The sequence below is a fragment of the Quercus lobata genome, chromosome 12 (assembly GCF_001633185.2).
Source record: "Quercus lobata isolate SW786 chromosome 12, ValleyOak3.0 Primary Assembly, whole genome shotgun sequence".
NCBI classification, from domain to species: domain Eukaryota; kingdom Viridiplantae; phylum Streptophyta; class Magnoliopsida; order Fagales; family Fagaceae; genus Quercus; species Quercus lobata.
The window spans coordinates 16,091,434-16,108,365 of NC_044915.1; the positions used below are offsets into that span (position 1 = coordinate 16,091,434).

The 16,932-nt window shown below is 35.2% G+C and overlaps 1 protein-coding gene across 1 annotated transcript; it reads right to left on the reverse strand.

Moving 5' to 3' along the window:
* Positions 1–482: 482 nt before the first annotated feature.
* On the reverse strand, positions 483–2,541 carry LOC115969850 (geraniol 8-hydroxylase-like). Its single transcript, XM_031089482.1, has 2 exons — positions 1,467–2,541; positions 483–1,352 (listed from the first exon to the last, which is right to left on the reverse strand). The coding sequence occupies exons 1-2, from the start codon at positions 2,358–2,360 to the stop codon at positions 747–749; spliced, it is 1,500 nt and encodes a 499-aa protein (XP_030945342.1). The 5' UTR covers positions 2,361–2,541; the 3' UTR covers positions 483–746.
* Between the last annotated feature and the right edge of the window lie 14,391 nt (positions 2,542–16,932).

Below are 16,932 nucleotides of genomic sequence, written 5' to 3' on the forward strand. Positions count from 1 at the left end.
TGGACGTGCCATATCTGACGTAAGGCCAAACTTATCCTCCAGGTTCATGTCCTCTGGTGTGATCCAATCTGCAAGCGTCTAATCAAATGAGCGGATGAGGGAGCCCGGCATCAAGTGCACCATTCGTATCGCCAATGGCAAGCCAGGACATATTCGCCTCTCACCACCAAATGGAATTAGCTCAAAATTCTGGCCGCTAACATCAATTTCAGACCCCCAAGAATGTCAGCATCTAACATGCCGACACTGTGTTCCATCTGCCATGTATGGATTTCCATTATTGGGCTAACGGCAACGACCAAAATTGACATGGTTTTTCATTTTCAGAGACTGAGATAGGCGCGAAATTAAATTAGGAACCAAAATGAGAATATGCCTAAAATATAGGGACCAAAATTAAGTACATTTTTACCAAAAAAATTAATAAATGGAAGGATGTAAGGGCTGTTTTATGTAAAGAGAAGTTAAGTTGGACTCGAGTCTCGACAGGAATTCACATACTTCAGGAAACACCTTCTGGACTCATCTTACTATAACATTTTTTGCGCATAAACAATATTATAGACCCATTGATGTGGATAGTTTTTTTTAGCAATGTAAAACTCACCAATTTTTGTATTTTACAATGACCGGTGTGATTGCTCTAATCGCAACACAATATGAAAATACAAAAGCATATCGCATTTGTTATTCAGTTCTTAAAGCAGCAAGTTATTTCACATAGCTATGCAAAAAGCCAAATGACATTAGAAAGTAATAGGAATAGCTTGTAATGGTTGAGCCATATCTAATGTAAGGCCAAACTTATCCTCCAGATTCATGTCCTCTGGTGTAATCCCATCTTCAAGCTTCCAATCAAATGAGTGGATGAGAGAGCCCAACATCAAGTGCACCATTCGTATAGCCAATGACAAGCCCGGACATATTCGCCGCCCACCACCAAATGGAATCAGCTCAAAGTTGTGGCCTCTAACATCAATTTCTGACCCCAAGAATCTCTCTGGCATGAATGAGTTTGGGTTGTCCCATATGCTTGGGTCCCTGCCTATAGCCCATGCATTGACCAGAACTTGTGCACCCTTTGGGACTGTGTAGCCCTTAACTTCAACATCTGCTTCGGCTTTACGAGGAAGTAGTAAGGGAACTGCTGGGTGCAATCGGAAGGTTTCTTTGATTATAGCTTGTAGATAAGGTAACTTAGGAATGTCTGATTCTTCAACTGTATTGCCTCTGCCAATGGTTTGCCTCAGCTCCTCTCCGGCCTCTGATAGTATCTCCGGGTTGTGTAAAAGCTCTGCCATTGCCCATTGCAGTGTGGATGATGTTGTGTCCGTGCCGGCAGAAAATAGATCCTTTTGGAATTTGCCACGTGATTGAAACAAGTTATACATAAACAATAAGTCAAAGCTATTAACTTACTATGAAAAACATTTATGTTAAACAGAAAAGAGTAGAAATATACAGACCAGTAAGAAATGCTTAATCTGATTTTTATCAATCTCCGCCCTGTTTTCCTCACTGATGTTGAGTAGAGTATCTAACACATCTTTATTTGATATAAAACCAGGTACTTTTCTTAACTTCAACCGTTGGCTAATTATGTTGTCATAGACGTCTATCATTTTCCCAAAGTGAATTGTCATACGCTGCCTTATGCCTTGTATGTCAAACTTTCTTAGAATGGGAAAATAATCCCCCAAGTTTGGCTTTCCGGCCTCTTCCATGATGCTTGACACGATCTGCTTGTACACTCTAGCTGTATCTGAATTTGGATTTGCTAAATCCATTGAAAAAATGGTGTTTGATAACAGATTCAGTGAAATTTTAAAGGCTGCTCTGCCAATATCAACTGCATCACCGGCTAGGCTGCTTTTATGGATATCAGTAAGGAGCTCTTGCACTTTCTTGCGTCGGAGATTTTGGTTGGCATCAAGAATCTTACTGGAAAATAATTCAGAGTTGCATATTTTCCTAAGGTTTCTCCACCGAGTGGAAACAGGCGTCCAAGGCAAGCCAAACTCTTGGTGTTTGTGGGCATGGATACAATTTGGGATGGTACGGTTTGAGAACACTTGGTCATGGGTTTGGAGAGCTTCTCTGGCCATGGCTGCTGAAGATATGACCACTGTGGTTATTTGGCCTAGCTTTAGGCTCATTAAGGGACCATGAGTGTTGGCAAGCTTGGCCAGCATCTTGTGAGGTTTGTCACCAAGTTCAAATACATTTCCGATGATGGGAAATGATTTTGGTCCTGGGGGAAGCTTACTGGGTATTGCTGTGCTTCTTCTTGGGATGGAATGAAGCGCTTGAATTATGGTCCAGCTGAGGCATAGACAGATTACAAAGATCCAAAAGTCCATCTCTGTCTGTGTATCTCCTAAAAGACCACAAAACAGGTGAACTTATAAGCACCTCTCGCACTACCAAAAAAGGAAATGATAGTCACTTTCTTTGAGTATTCTATATTATAATTATTTGTGTGGTATAAGGGGGTAAAGAATGGGATTTATGTTTTCGAAGTAAGCTTCACTTACTTTTATATTTAGGTTAGATGCAGTAGAATTTCTATCATATATATATATATATATAAATATTTTTAACTTCTTGACTAACAATCTCAACCTGACAAGTGCGTGTACCTTTGATTCAACATTATCGTCTCATCCTGTCGCATTTTCGCTCTCCTCATTCATCTGTTGTGTTGCATCCACGGTCCACCCTTCCTCTGGTGGGTCCAATCCGCATTAGCACCAGATGAATGAGTGAGGAGGTTAGGGAAAATTAATGCTACAGGATGAAACGAGAATGTTGAATAATATACACACTAGTTACTTTGTTCGGTGGGTATGATGGAACCTTGTGTTTATTACACACAAGTTGTTGCACACAATTTTATGTGTTATTTTTTAACTAAAATCGTAATTTAAAATTATGATTTTGAAGTTCAAAATTGTGATTTTAAGTCAAAGTTTCAATTCAAAAATGAATGTGTATAACAGCTTCTCACCCACAATTAAACCAGTGGTAAATATCTCCTTCCACTACCAAACTCTTATTTACCGACCAACAAAAATAATTGACAGATCCAAAAATTGTGACCCATAATTTGTAAAATGTCCTATGTTGTTATGTGCTTAAAATGAATTTCCCAAAAAAAGAATTGGTCAATTGACCTTGTAATTATAGAGGCAGAGATTTTTATTTTCCTTAATTTCATTTTTTAATTGTAAAACTTGCCCTTATATCTATTAAAATTTTGCATCATTCAAGTCTTTGAAATCTTGATTGGTTCCATTGAAATTTTGTTATTCACTTTGGTAGATGATTTAGTAATTTATATTGAAAATGAAAATTTCTCTAATTACACCATAGAGATGATAAAAGATGAGTTTTATTCTATAAAAGATCATCATCGAACATAATTTAGATATGAGATATCAAGTTCTTTTATTATAATTATTATATTTTTGTGCATGTATAATATCAAACTATACAACTTTTGTATACTTACTAGAATATTAAATATGATAAATTCTCCAAGAAAAAAAAATTAGTAAATATACATACATAAAAGTTGAAAATTTTGTGTACGATATATTTATGAATTAAGACCTACTTTAATACTAGAACATTAAGGTTTATATATGTAAACAATGTTGGGTTTTGTGGAGTCTAGTTATGTTTGATTCGATTGATGACCTGACCTAACTTGAATAATGTTGCGTCGTTTTTAATGGGAGATTTTTGGAGGCTTAGTCCATGGAGCAGAGGTTTGGGCTGATAGGCCCAAGTTGGAGCGCTCATGGACAAACCTCTTAGGGGTCCAGGGGCAACAACCCCAAGAAAAATTTTTGGCCTATTTTATAGCCCATTGTGAATCCTGTGTGCAGGATGTAAAAACCGTTTTTGGTGATTAGGGTTTTGTATTATTGTCATTCTTGAGAGACTGAAACACTGTACAGCCGCACTTTGTATTTTTCCCTGATAATAGTGAAATCCCTGCAACTCCATGGATGTAGGCAAATTGTCGAATCACGTAAATACTATCTTGTGCGTGTGTTTTCTCTATTTTTGGTGATTAGGGTTTTGTATTGTTGTTGTTCTTGAGAGACTGAAACACTGTACTGCTGCACTTTGTATTTTTCCCTGATAATAATGAAATCCCTGCAACTCCATGGATGTAAGCAAATTGTCGAATCACGTAAATACTGTCTTGTGCATGTGTTGTTGTTGTTTTTTTTTTTTGGGTTTGGCGTGTGTTTTCTCTATTTTTGTTTCTCACAGGTTGGGAATTTTGGGTTAATTCCCTACAAACAAACCCATAAGAGAATGCATGTTATCAATCGGATATATGCATCATCTCTCACAATATGTGAGTCCTACATAGTTATTTTGAGATCTACACATTATAAGAAAGATGATACATATATATTACACATGAGATAATTATTAATTGGCATCAAAGAGAATGATCATAAAAAGCCATAAAACATCTACCTCATTCCTTAAAAAAAAAGAAGAAGAAGAAAGAAGAATTTAATCTCGCATAACTAAATTTCGTACTTAGGTGGGAATGCCTGATTTTAACTTTGTTACATCATTAGTAAGTCACATTTTTATGAAAGAAATCATTAGTAGCTCACCTCACATTGGTGCCTTCTTCTTCTTCTTCTTCTTTTTCTCAAACTGAGACGTGAGACACTAAAATAAATCTGATTCCTTATTTATTTATTTATAATAGGCTAGAAATACATATTATTAATAGAAATTTACAAGGGTATGCCAGAAACTATAGCCTACATAAACTGAACTGCCAACTCTTCCAACCATACAAAAATATAAAAAAACATACTCAGCTAGTACAAAATTATTTACACAAAGCAAATGCCAACAATACAAGGCAAAATGGATAAATACTCTTAATTTTAAAACTATACAGCAAAATGCACCTCTTTCCAAAGTATTTAATAAAATACCCACTTGACATTGCTAATGTCGAGTTCTACTTTCAAATGCACATAGTTTTCAATTTAAGGATATTGAATTCTACATAAAACTTGATTCTATTAAAATCGAATTTCAAAACAGGAACATTTTACACAATAGTTTCAAAAGAAAGACACACTACAAAAAATTGGGCCTATAATGGCGTTTTTTTTAGCGGCATTTGTCAAAAATGCCACTATAGGTACCCTATAGTAGCGTTCAGAGAGTCTTATAGTGACATTTTAAAATAATGGGTCTATAGTAGCATTTTCAAGGGCCTATAGCAGCGTTTTTAAAACGCCACTATAGGTCTTGGTCTTACAAGGGCCTACAGTGGCGTTTGTCCTGGTCTTACAAATGCTATTATAGGTCTTAAAAATGCTATGACATTTTGGTTTATAATTTTAAAATTAAGGATATTAACCAGTTTTTGCCCGCTACTCTATTTAACTTGGATGGAATAAAACAAAACTATCATTTGCACAAACCAAATTAATATTGCAACAAAGAATCCATTGTAGTAACCAATGTTTGTAAGATAGAGAACTTGGATTGGAGAGCCCGTACAACTTGAGTATTAGTTTCCAAAACCACATCAAAAGGCCCCAACATCAAGTCATTCAAGTGCAAATTGGAAAACAAAATAAGCTGCCATAAGAAAGAAAACCTCTCCTAAACCCATTATGCCCATTGGCCACCGCCAAAACATGAATATATGAGAGTTTAGAGTTAGATCAAACTTTTTGAACACCACGCCTTCGAAATCTTGTTTCAATCTAGTATAAGTCTTTGGCATCTTTGTCTCTATACAAAGAAAAAGGGCTTGAACTGATGAGGGTTCCCAAGCCCTCATTAGTTCAAAAACAAAAGAATAATTCAAATGCGAAAGAAAAAATATAAGTTGATAAAAGACTAACAAGCTGACCAAGAAATTGTGGGTTTTAACTAGCTAAACTGGTAAAGTCTCTGATGGTTGAATAAGAGATTTGGGGTTCAATCCCCGTCTACACCAAAAACTGATTGGTGTCTTGGTCTGATGATAAAGAGCTATCATCAAGAGCGGACGCCATAGATTGAAACTCTCTCTCAAAAAAAAAAAAAAAAGCTGACCAAGAAATTTATATTTATATAAAAAAGCAGAAGCGTAGCATTTATTGTTGATATGCTTTTGTTGAGCCATCCCATCAACCATGTCATTGATTACATCATCATTCTTTTTTATTTTATTTATTTTTTCCCTTTAATTTTTCTTTCTAATACAAATATATAAGTAGTTGGCTTTACATATTCATCTTTAAGCGGTTTTAACTTTACATATTTATCTACTTTAATTTTGATGTTATAATTAAATAATAAATCAATGAAATATCAAAACAAAAATATTGTTTATACATATTCATCTTCGACAGTTTTAAGTTTTCATATAATTTTGTCTTTACATGTCTATCTACTTTAATTTAGATGTTTTAAACTAAAAATAAAATCAATGGAGAATAATAAAAAAAAATGTCTATAAAAAGGTATTCACAAGTCTTATTTAATCTTTGATGGTAGAAAAGATAAAACTTGACAACTGTCCCATATGAGGAGTTTGAATCATGCATGTTATAGATCTCCTACTAGAGGTTTGTACCCCTATTGTCCTATTATTTGACTAATTCATATATGTTTCTTAATGCAAGTGTTTTTTGTTTTTTTGTTTTTTTTTTTTATTTACAACACTAAATTCTCTTAATGAATGGTGTTTGTTCGTGACCAAATTTAGGGGGAAATTATATTATAATATGTCTTATTTTGTGTTGTTTTTGGGTTTTAGGTTATTTGGAAAATAACAGGATAGTCTAGAGTCTAGACAATATAATGAAGAATAATTTGTGCAAATGAAGAAGATGATCTTTGTCTAGTTTCCTTTCACTATTTGTAAATATTTTGCATACCAAATTAGTAGCAAACTGTTTTCTTTAATTTTTATATGATGTTCCTAGATACTTGAGTAATTGTTTTAGGCATTTACAAATATTTTATATTGCTCTTCATCCTCCTTATCTCATTAGGGTATTCCATGAGATTTTTAAGAAAAAAAAAAATTCAATTTTGTATTTAAAATTATTTATTTCTCTATTCATTATTCACATGTTGGATTAGATTATGATAGGATTTACACAATACTTCTCATTTTTGTTAAATAAATTTCTCTACTTTTTTCCCTTTTGAAATTGTACTCTTGGTTTGTGTGTGTGTGTTTATATATATATATATATATATATATATATATATATAAAAGGAAAATGAGATACAATCATCAAGTATAAATTAAGCTACAACCAATATTTTTGCTTAGGGTTAGCTTCCTATTTCTTTTGCGTGACTTTAAAGCCTTATTAAAACTTTTTAATTTGATTATGCATTGAATTTTTGGCTTCATCACATCACATCACATCACATTTGATATGTTTTACATATTCATAATAAGGAGTTTGACTTTGATGTGAGTTTTAATTTTCCCTTTATTTTTTTTTATATTTTGATTTGTATTTTTCTTAAATTTTATTAATTTTTGAAATACGTGTTTTGGTGTTTTAGGACATATGTGATTCAATGTTAGGAACATATGTCAATGTTTATGTAATTGGCTAATCCTTTGACAAAACACATTTTACTTGTAATTGGGTAGATCTAGGATGTGTTTAATACTTCAAAGAATAAGAGTTCAAGTCTAGTATTAAGGCCATGCAAATTTGCCCAAGAAACAAATGAAAAAGTGCTGATTCATTAAAACTCGACAATTGCTCGACAGATAGCTATCTATCGAGGTTTGATGAGGCTCGACTGATACTATCTATCGAGGTATCTATCGAGAATTACGAAATTTAGATTTCTAGATCTGATTTTCGGCCCATGCTTATGTATTTGTGTAGGGTTTCTTTTCTCATAACCCTAGACATATATAAGGCTTATTTTAGAGGCCGTCACATAAGAGAATACAAGGAGAATGAATGCAAAAAGTGACCGATGCTTTATTCTCTCTGAAAGAAGCTACTGCATCTTTGCGCCTTAGGGTTTTGTAACCAAGTGCTTCTTAATCTTCATTGTTGATGAAGTGAAGAATTTTGCAGCCAACAATCTTTTTCAAGTTGGTGTGTTAGTCACGTACTGAGAGCCGTGCATCTTTGGTTAGTCACGTACTGGGATCCGTGCATAAAAATGGTGTCATTCATATATTAAAGAGTTCAGAGGTTCTGAAGCGGTAAAAGATTTCTGTTGTAAGTTCATCTACAGGGATTGTAGAGTCTAGGGGTAAAGGTTTTGTACTAGATCTGAAACTTCTCTTCACTATAGTGAATTGCTTTTCGGGAAGGTTTCCCCCCAAGTTTTTTATTGTGAAACTAGTTTTTTACTTTTCTGCTATGCATGATATTGATGTTTGATTGTTTTAACAAGGTTTATTCATAATAAATCTAATTAACAATTTGGATTTAAAACTTGTTAATTCTATCAATCGAGATCTAAATTTCCCAACATGGTTGTGAATAGAGTGTTGGTATCTTTAGGAATTACTGTAGCAGTAGTTGTAAAATAATATATATTATTTTATTCTCTCTCTCTCTCTCTCTCTCTCTCTCCTCAAACCTTGCCACTAGCATGGGTGGGTCTTTTGGTAGATCAGCATACAGTGGTGGTGTGGGTTTTGACTCTTCTCACTCTCTCTCTCTTCTTTGTCTCTCCTCTTTGTGGCTTTGAATTTCCACCTTGGGGAAAATACTTTTATACATACCTATTCTGGTTGATCTATACCATAAGCTATTCTCATAAGATGATCTACACTAGCTAACAAGTGGTTGTGGGTTTGGAATAGTGGTTGAATAGGTGGTTGTGAGTTTGGACCAATGGACGAATTGTTGGTGCTCGGTGGTGGTGTTTGTCATTGCCATTCGTGACTCCGATTTTGTTACATGTTTTGATAATCATTTCTATTAGTTTTAGTTTTAGTTTTTTTTTTTTTTTTTTTTTTTTTTTTTTTTTTTTTTTTTTTTTTTTTTTTTTTTTAAGGTTTGTGATTTGAGAGTGAGATAGGGTTAAGGAAAGGAATATTGTTTGGGTTTAGGGGTTGGACAAATGGTTTTTTTTTTTTTTTGGTTCGATCTATTTGTCTCTTAGATTGGTGGTGGATGTCGCGGTGGATATAGGTGGTGGCAAATTCCAATGGTGGGTTTAATGGGTTTCGGTGGTGGTTGTTGATTGTGATGTGGTGGTGCTAATTATGGTTGAGAGAGAGAGTGAGAGAGATGGAAGAGAAGAGAGAGGTAGGTTAGTTTATATTATTTTATTAGGTTGTATGTGAAAATAAGAATTGGGATGTTTGGTGTATTGTTAAATGAGTTGATAAATAGAAAAAAAAGCAGTTTTTTAGAATGTAATAAAATAGTTATTTTTTTTAGAAACCCAAATATAAGTGCTCTTACAACATCAACTCTCTGTCAACCCTCGTGGTTCTTTTCCTTCATATTGCCTCTTGAATCTTCATGTCATGTTCCCTTTAACATGTAACAACTTGACCTTGTCCATTTATGAACTACTTATCTAGCTTCTGTTGAAATTATTTTTACTGAAAGTACTATAAATAAAAGTTAAAAGTTAAATAAAATAAGTAACTCAGGTGGGAGTTGCAAATAATAGGAAAAAATAAGAGGCAGTATTACATGTTTCGGCTACATGTGTCCATGCTCTCATATATCGGATACATGTAATACCATCTTCTACTAAAGGAATTGTTTGTTGTCACCAATTCTTGTGCTACTGAACCAACCTCTTTCACAAATGCTTCAAAATATGTGGCATGGCATTAAGCCATGAATGAAGAGTTCACTGCTCTTATGCACAATGGCACCTGGTCTCTTGTACCACCTAAACCATACATGAATCTTGTAGGGTACAAATGGATATATCGAATAAAAAAAAAATAAAAAAAGCTGCTGGATTTGTTAAGGGATACAATGCCTGTCTTGTGGCTAAGGGCTTTCATCAACAACAAGGAGTTGATTATGGTGGGATGTGCATGAAATATAGACAATAAATTAAGTACTCTCATATTTGCTTATTTAGCCTTACTTTTATACTATTTTGTGACTGATTATAAATTTTTAAATATGCATTGAATATATGCATCATTCATTTCAGAACATATTTATTCCATATATTTGGGAGATCTATACACTATGAGAAGCAACAATAGCATATAATTTATAATTATCAAAATCAGCAATGGCACTTGACAAGCAAACTGGGATAAAGGAGCCTTCATGATCAAGAATCGCATAGGACAAAGTCAATCAGCAGAGGATGTTTCTCTTAGAATGTCAAAAATAAAGAAGATAAGGGTCGGTTTGGTATGTGATTCCAAACAACACGTTTGGTAAGGGTGTTTTTTTAGGAATGTTTAAGTTATGTTACTCATTTTAGGATGTTTAAACACAGAATTTGGAAAACTCCTTTTACTAGTTTTTATATTTCAAACAACGTTGTTCAATGATACTTTTGTAAATATTTTGAAAAACATAAGGCCTATTTGATTAGACAACACATAAAACTTCCTTCTTCAATTCCAACCAGGGGCCCACTTGTTAGCTTTTTTCTTAAAAAAAAAAAAAAAAAAAAAAAAAAAAACACACACACACACACACACACACACACACACACATATTAAACATACAATTATGTTTTTTCACATATTGAAACATGTTATTTGAAACATAGTACCAAACCAAACACATTTTTGCTTTATGAGAACTGTAAATACGTGTTTTCACAACACTTTTTAAATCATAGTTTTCACATCATTTTAAACAATAATACTAAAAATCTCCAACTAAGCAGGCCTAACTATTTGATGACAACAAACTTGAGACGCATTATATTCAGACACGAAGCAAGGCTTCAGGAAGGCCATTCTTCTTACGGAAACGAAGCAGGGGTAGATGTTCTCCAAACATACAACCCCCATATAACAGCTAATGAAGCAATATTCAAACATACTTCAAAATTACTACTAAAATTAACCACTGCTCATAGAAGTAGTGTCTATTTGGAATCCCCTTGTTTTGCTGAAACTGAAAACTTTTTCTTGAAAATATTGTAGATAAAGGTAGAAGATAGTTGAAATAATACAGTAGGATCGATAAATAGTACCAAAAAGTGCAGTGGAGCCTATGAATACTAGCAAAAATAAGCCAAATAGTAAAATAAGCTAGCTTTTTAATTTAGAGCCAAACACGCGTACAATGGCTAGTGAATGAGGTGACGGCATGATGCATAACTGTAAAAAAAAATATAAAAAAAAACATAATTGTTAATTGAAAGTTCAAATAGTGTAAAAACACTCTTGAACGTTTAGACCCCCAAATTACAAATTAACCAATTCAAGCTTTATGTCAAACAACTAGTGTGCGGAAAATGAACAAAAGCTATAATATAGAATTGGAAAACTATCTAAGCCAAACTAAAATCACAACCCACAGCAGATAATAAAAGGCAAAGATAAAAGGGAAGGAAGATGCAAACACAAGGACAACAAGCGATGTGTTATCGAAGAGGAAACCAAAACTCTCGGCGTAAAACCTCTCCACCACCCTCTAAGCAGTAAAAAATCCACTAGAAAATATAGTTGGGATACATGGACAGCAATAGACCCTCCAATCCTAATCTACCCAGTGCACCTAAGCCCTCCAAGCTTCTTACTCCAACGAGATTGCACTGAACCTTTTTCTTTTCTAGCTTCCCGGATTCCGCTACTTGACCATAGCATCAACCAATGTAAATTGGTTCCTTCCTAACTGCTTCCCAGAACACCAAACAGCCCTCTCACAGTAATGAAAATGGTAAGAACAAGGTTTTGGTAAAATGCCTCTCAAAGATTTGACAATGGAGAGGAAGAGAGTTAAGGAATTTGAAGAGACTCTTATGTATAGATTGTAGATGAATCAATCTTGTTTTACTCTAGGGTTTCTCTCTCAAAAATTCTCTCTAGAAGCTCTCTTTCATTTGTGGGTATAAGGAGTATTTATACTAGGATGAGAAGAGAATGTGAAACGTCAGGTTTTTCAAAACAGGGGTGGCTCGTGGCTTGGCCTCGCGACTTGACTGAGTCGCGAGATAACCGTATGGTCAATTGTCCTGTTTTGTCCTGTAGTACTCCAGCTAGCATGACTGTTCACCTTCTAGCATGCTTGGCACGTGTGCTGCATCTGGCAGCTTACAGCCGCGAGTCAACTGTGAGATCAAGCCGCGAGTCTCTGTTTTCTTGCACACTCTTGAGCATTCAACACTCTATTTCACTCACTACCCTTACAACAAAACCCACCTAAATACAAGGTTACTAAATGCTGAAATACAAGCAAATTTGGCACGGAATAAAGCCAACAAGATGGTTGATTAAATTCAACCTTACAATCTCCCCATTTGGCTATTCCGTGACAAAACCCTAAAACAGACTCTAGACTTAACATGTGAGTTGGAAATAGTTGAGCAAAACTCACTCACACCTAACTCTAGAAGCTGTGAAGCACTTGAATCATAAGAACATGAAACTCCTGAAACACAACAATATACCATGATCATTATATGCAGAAAAACATGAAATGCATATGAAACAGGCTTAAAGTGATCAAGCAATGATGAAGTGAAGAACCAAATCATGGCTTGATCAAACAAGTAATCACTACAAGGTAGTGATCACAGTGCTCATTCACACTTGGAATGAACACTTGAACATACAAGCAAACAAGAACAATGCAAGTTACTTGTATGCCCAACACTCAACCAATGCATAATACACTAAGTATATGCATCTAGGAACAATCCTACAAGGGCACAAGAGTGACAGTACTTAAAAGAAAATGTAAGACATTTAGATAGAAGTACTGATTTAAACAAAACATAAAAGGCTGCATAAAGTATGGTACAAACCATAAAGCCTACAAATATGCATAAAACATAACCCTAAGCAACATGGGTATAAAATACAATATATACTGAATAACATCAACAATATATATATATAAAGAGTAAACCAAGTTTATAAGTTATGAGTTAGAAACAAAAATACACCAAAACCACAGTGTATCAAACTCATAATAACACTAAATATCCAAAAACATAAACCTATAAATTTAAAGGATAAGTCTTAAAACAAAAGTATGTGTGTACTCCCCCTATTACTATGCACACTTCCCTTTGAGCTTTCTCCCCCTTATTGAATGCTCTCCCCCTTTTTGGCACGAATAGCTAAAGGCTGTCGTCTAACTTCTGTTGAATAGCTTCTAGCTGATTCTCGATGGTCTCGAGTCGCATTTGAACATGGTTGTTGGTGGAGTAGAGAAGTGTCACCATCTCATCAATGCGTTTCTGAATATTTGCAAGCAAACTACCCACTCTATCAGTTTGAGGATTAGTCTGTGCTTGCAGAATGCTAGCTTATGGAACTTCAGGGATGACACGCGAAGTAGGTGTGGTATGTACAGGTGTCTCTTACTCAGAAGCAGATGGAGTAACCGGAGAGATGTGTGCACTCTTTGGTGTTTCAAAGGAATGACTTCTGCTGGCTTGTAGAGTGTACATGGAAATTGGACGCTGACGGGTCAACATTTTTCCATCTGAGGGAGGAACAATGCCTTCACGAAGAATGAACTTCATGATGAGACTGCAAAATGGAATACATCCTCGAGCTGCAGTTCGAGCTGCGGTCTTCCTCATGGTTTGAAAGATGTGAGCACAGATATCAATGGAGGCTCTTGTAATAAGATCACAAAGGAATTGAGCTTTCCCAAGATTTATGAAGGCAGTGTTGGACAATAGGTAGAGATTAGAGAACATGATCAACTTTAGTGTGGTCAGCTCTGGTGCAAACTTTGCGGTGCTAATGGATGTGCCTGTATTGGATACTTCATGATCAGATCGTAGAACTTGTAGAATGTCTTGAATCTCTAGAGTTCGATCATCATACGGAGTTAGATCCACATTCTGAGGTCTAGTGATGCAGAGAATATCGGCGATGGAGTTCGGGGAAATGCCAAACTCCTTTCCTCTGACCCAAAAAATTAGTTCAACTCCAAGATCACTTGTATTAGAGTAGCATTCCTTAACCAGTTCATCCATTGGATCGACAAAATTCCCAAATAAGTTTGCCCAATCTCGTGGCTCAAAGATTCGAGGGATAAATGTGGTCCCTAAGGTGTCAAACTCAACCACCTGTTCCACTATAGGAGTTGCCTTATCAAAGATGTTTGAGTAGATGTGTGAGGTAAGCGGGGCTCTGAACCTCTCTAAATTGGAGTCTTGAGATGACTGAGATGAGAGTCGAGTCCTTTTAGCAACTGAGGTTGCTGGATCGTCAGCAATAATGTCTTTGCCCTTAGAGGATCGATGAGACATCTACAAGAGAATAGGCACCCAGCAAAGAACCAAAAACAGCACCACACAAGATAAATATCAACATGATTAGATGCAAATAAGAGTGTAAACCATGAATTTTATACACAAATGCAAACTTAAGACAGGTCAGACCCAAACAAAACCACAATCAATACTAAAGTGCACAATGAGTCAGGTGCAACAAAATGGTGAAAGTGCAATAGAGCATAGAGAAACACAAATTTAGAAATAACTGTCAATGAGACAGTCTACCATGACCATGAAATGCACAGATTGAGAACATTCGAACATTAAGGATAGATAGCATAAATAAAACCACATAAGATAGGAACAGGCATAAAATATCAAAATGAAAGATCAGTGGAAACCACAAACACCCAAAATAGAGCACATGGCAGTGAGGCATAACATTCAGAAAAAGAAGTGTTTTAAAGAGATACTTTCAAGACGCAAGCACACACATGTTATGTCAACATAAAAACACAGTAATATGAGATAAGTAATCCAATGCCTCAGGCATACTTCAACACACACATAAATGAGTGGAGTAAGTCACAAAAAGTACCAAACCCATTTATTAAAAGAGTTTGAAAATCAACAATAGCCAAAGCACAGAACAAGGAATAAGAACATTATGACCAACAAAACAATACCAGACGAAATTAGCATCAAACACCATCCACCAAACCCAGCACACAAAGAGTAAAATGAATGAACACAATATGACAAAAATAACAACCCAAACAGCAAGAAAGTAACACAAAAACCATAGCATATGAAGTGAGGAAGAGAAGACCCATACCTTTTCTTGATGATTTTGAGAAGAAATGAATCAACAATGGAGTTTGAAATGGGTTACACGAAGCATTTGGGAAGGAGATAGTTGAGAGAGCAGATGAATAGTCACAAAAAGTTCGAGGGAAAACTGAAAAAGATTTAAAAACTGCCCCTATTTTTGCCAAACAGGCGTTTTTCGCGACTGAAGTGAGTCGCCAACAAGTCGCCAGGTCAAGCCGCCAAAACATTCAAAGACAAAATTTTGAAAAAAATTTCTAAGTGTTTTTCGTGACTGGAATGTCTACCCGCGAGGGAGTCGTGAGCTGAGCCGCGAAAATCTCTGAGTAACCCTTGCGACTGGACCTTCCACTCGCAAACAAGTCGCCAAAATTGACCCGCGAACTCGCGACTGAGGCCTGTGACTTGACTTACCCGCGACTGAGTCGCCAAAACAGGGCAAAAATGATTTTTGAAATTTTCAGATTTTAAGAACAAAATACTTTCCAAAAACACCTAAAACACTCAAAAATCTTTTTGTACTTGAATAAACAAAGATTGAGCATGTGAAAATACATTTCATCAAGTACAATCACACAAATGAATATGACATTTATTGAACATAAACTTGTGTGTTGTGTGTGGATATCAACAATGAGATAGTCCTTAATCTAATGTGAAGCTTCAATGATCAATTCAACCAAGGCATACACAATTAGCACTAGATCATGTGACCCATCTCAATTATAGAAGTATGCATATATGACCTCCCACAAGACTTGATAACATCAATTGGAGTTTTACATTTGACTCCACTTTAAATCATACCTTTTGATCTTTTTGATCATTTTGAGACAATCACCTCTCATTGTGAGAGTGATGTTTGATATTTCACTATGATGAGATAGCTTTTAGCTTTTTGAATAAACATTCACTTTAATCTTTGGTCGCTTTCCCTTTTTCCTAGTTGAATACTAGTATGTGCGACAGGCTTTTGCAACTCAATATCTCTTTTCATTTGGAGATTTACATTTGGTGAGCTCTTTTTAGCAAAAACAAAAATAAAGAGTGGGAAGATATATAGTCACAAGTCTATGTATGTCTCAAGATCAACATAACCATTCACTAATCATTCATGACAAGTTTGAAGATCTATTTACAACAATCACATAGATTTCAAGATTTCTCTCACAGTGATAAGAGTGCAATGAAACAAGCTACGCTCAAAAATGCACAAAGCCATTAGCACAAAGGTACAAGGCAAAACAAGTTTTGAGACAAAACTCAACAATGTCAATCAAACTTTTTGATTTTCTATTTTTTATGTGATTTTTGGATTTTTGACACATAAGAAGAAAAAGATTGAACAAAAACAAAAATGACCAAAAGTATGCACAAATAGACAAACAAACAACCATCAACATAAACAACAAGCAAACAATCAAACACCGTCACAAAGCATAGGAAGTATTAATGCATGGACATGTTGTAATGCTTATGCATGAGTACCCTTTTTCATCCACACGTCACTTGCGTGTGGGGTGATTTCCTTATAGGATTGGGTATGAGAGTTAGGACTTTCAAACCTTCGTGTGAAGCTTTCCAAGCAGTTGGTGAATGCACCAATCATCTTCATCACATTCATCATTCCGGGATCACCGTTTTGATCTCTTGATGGTTCACTAGCCCAATTTCTCCTATCATTTCTAGGTCCTCGTTGCCTTTGAGGAGTTGCACTATTCATTG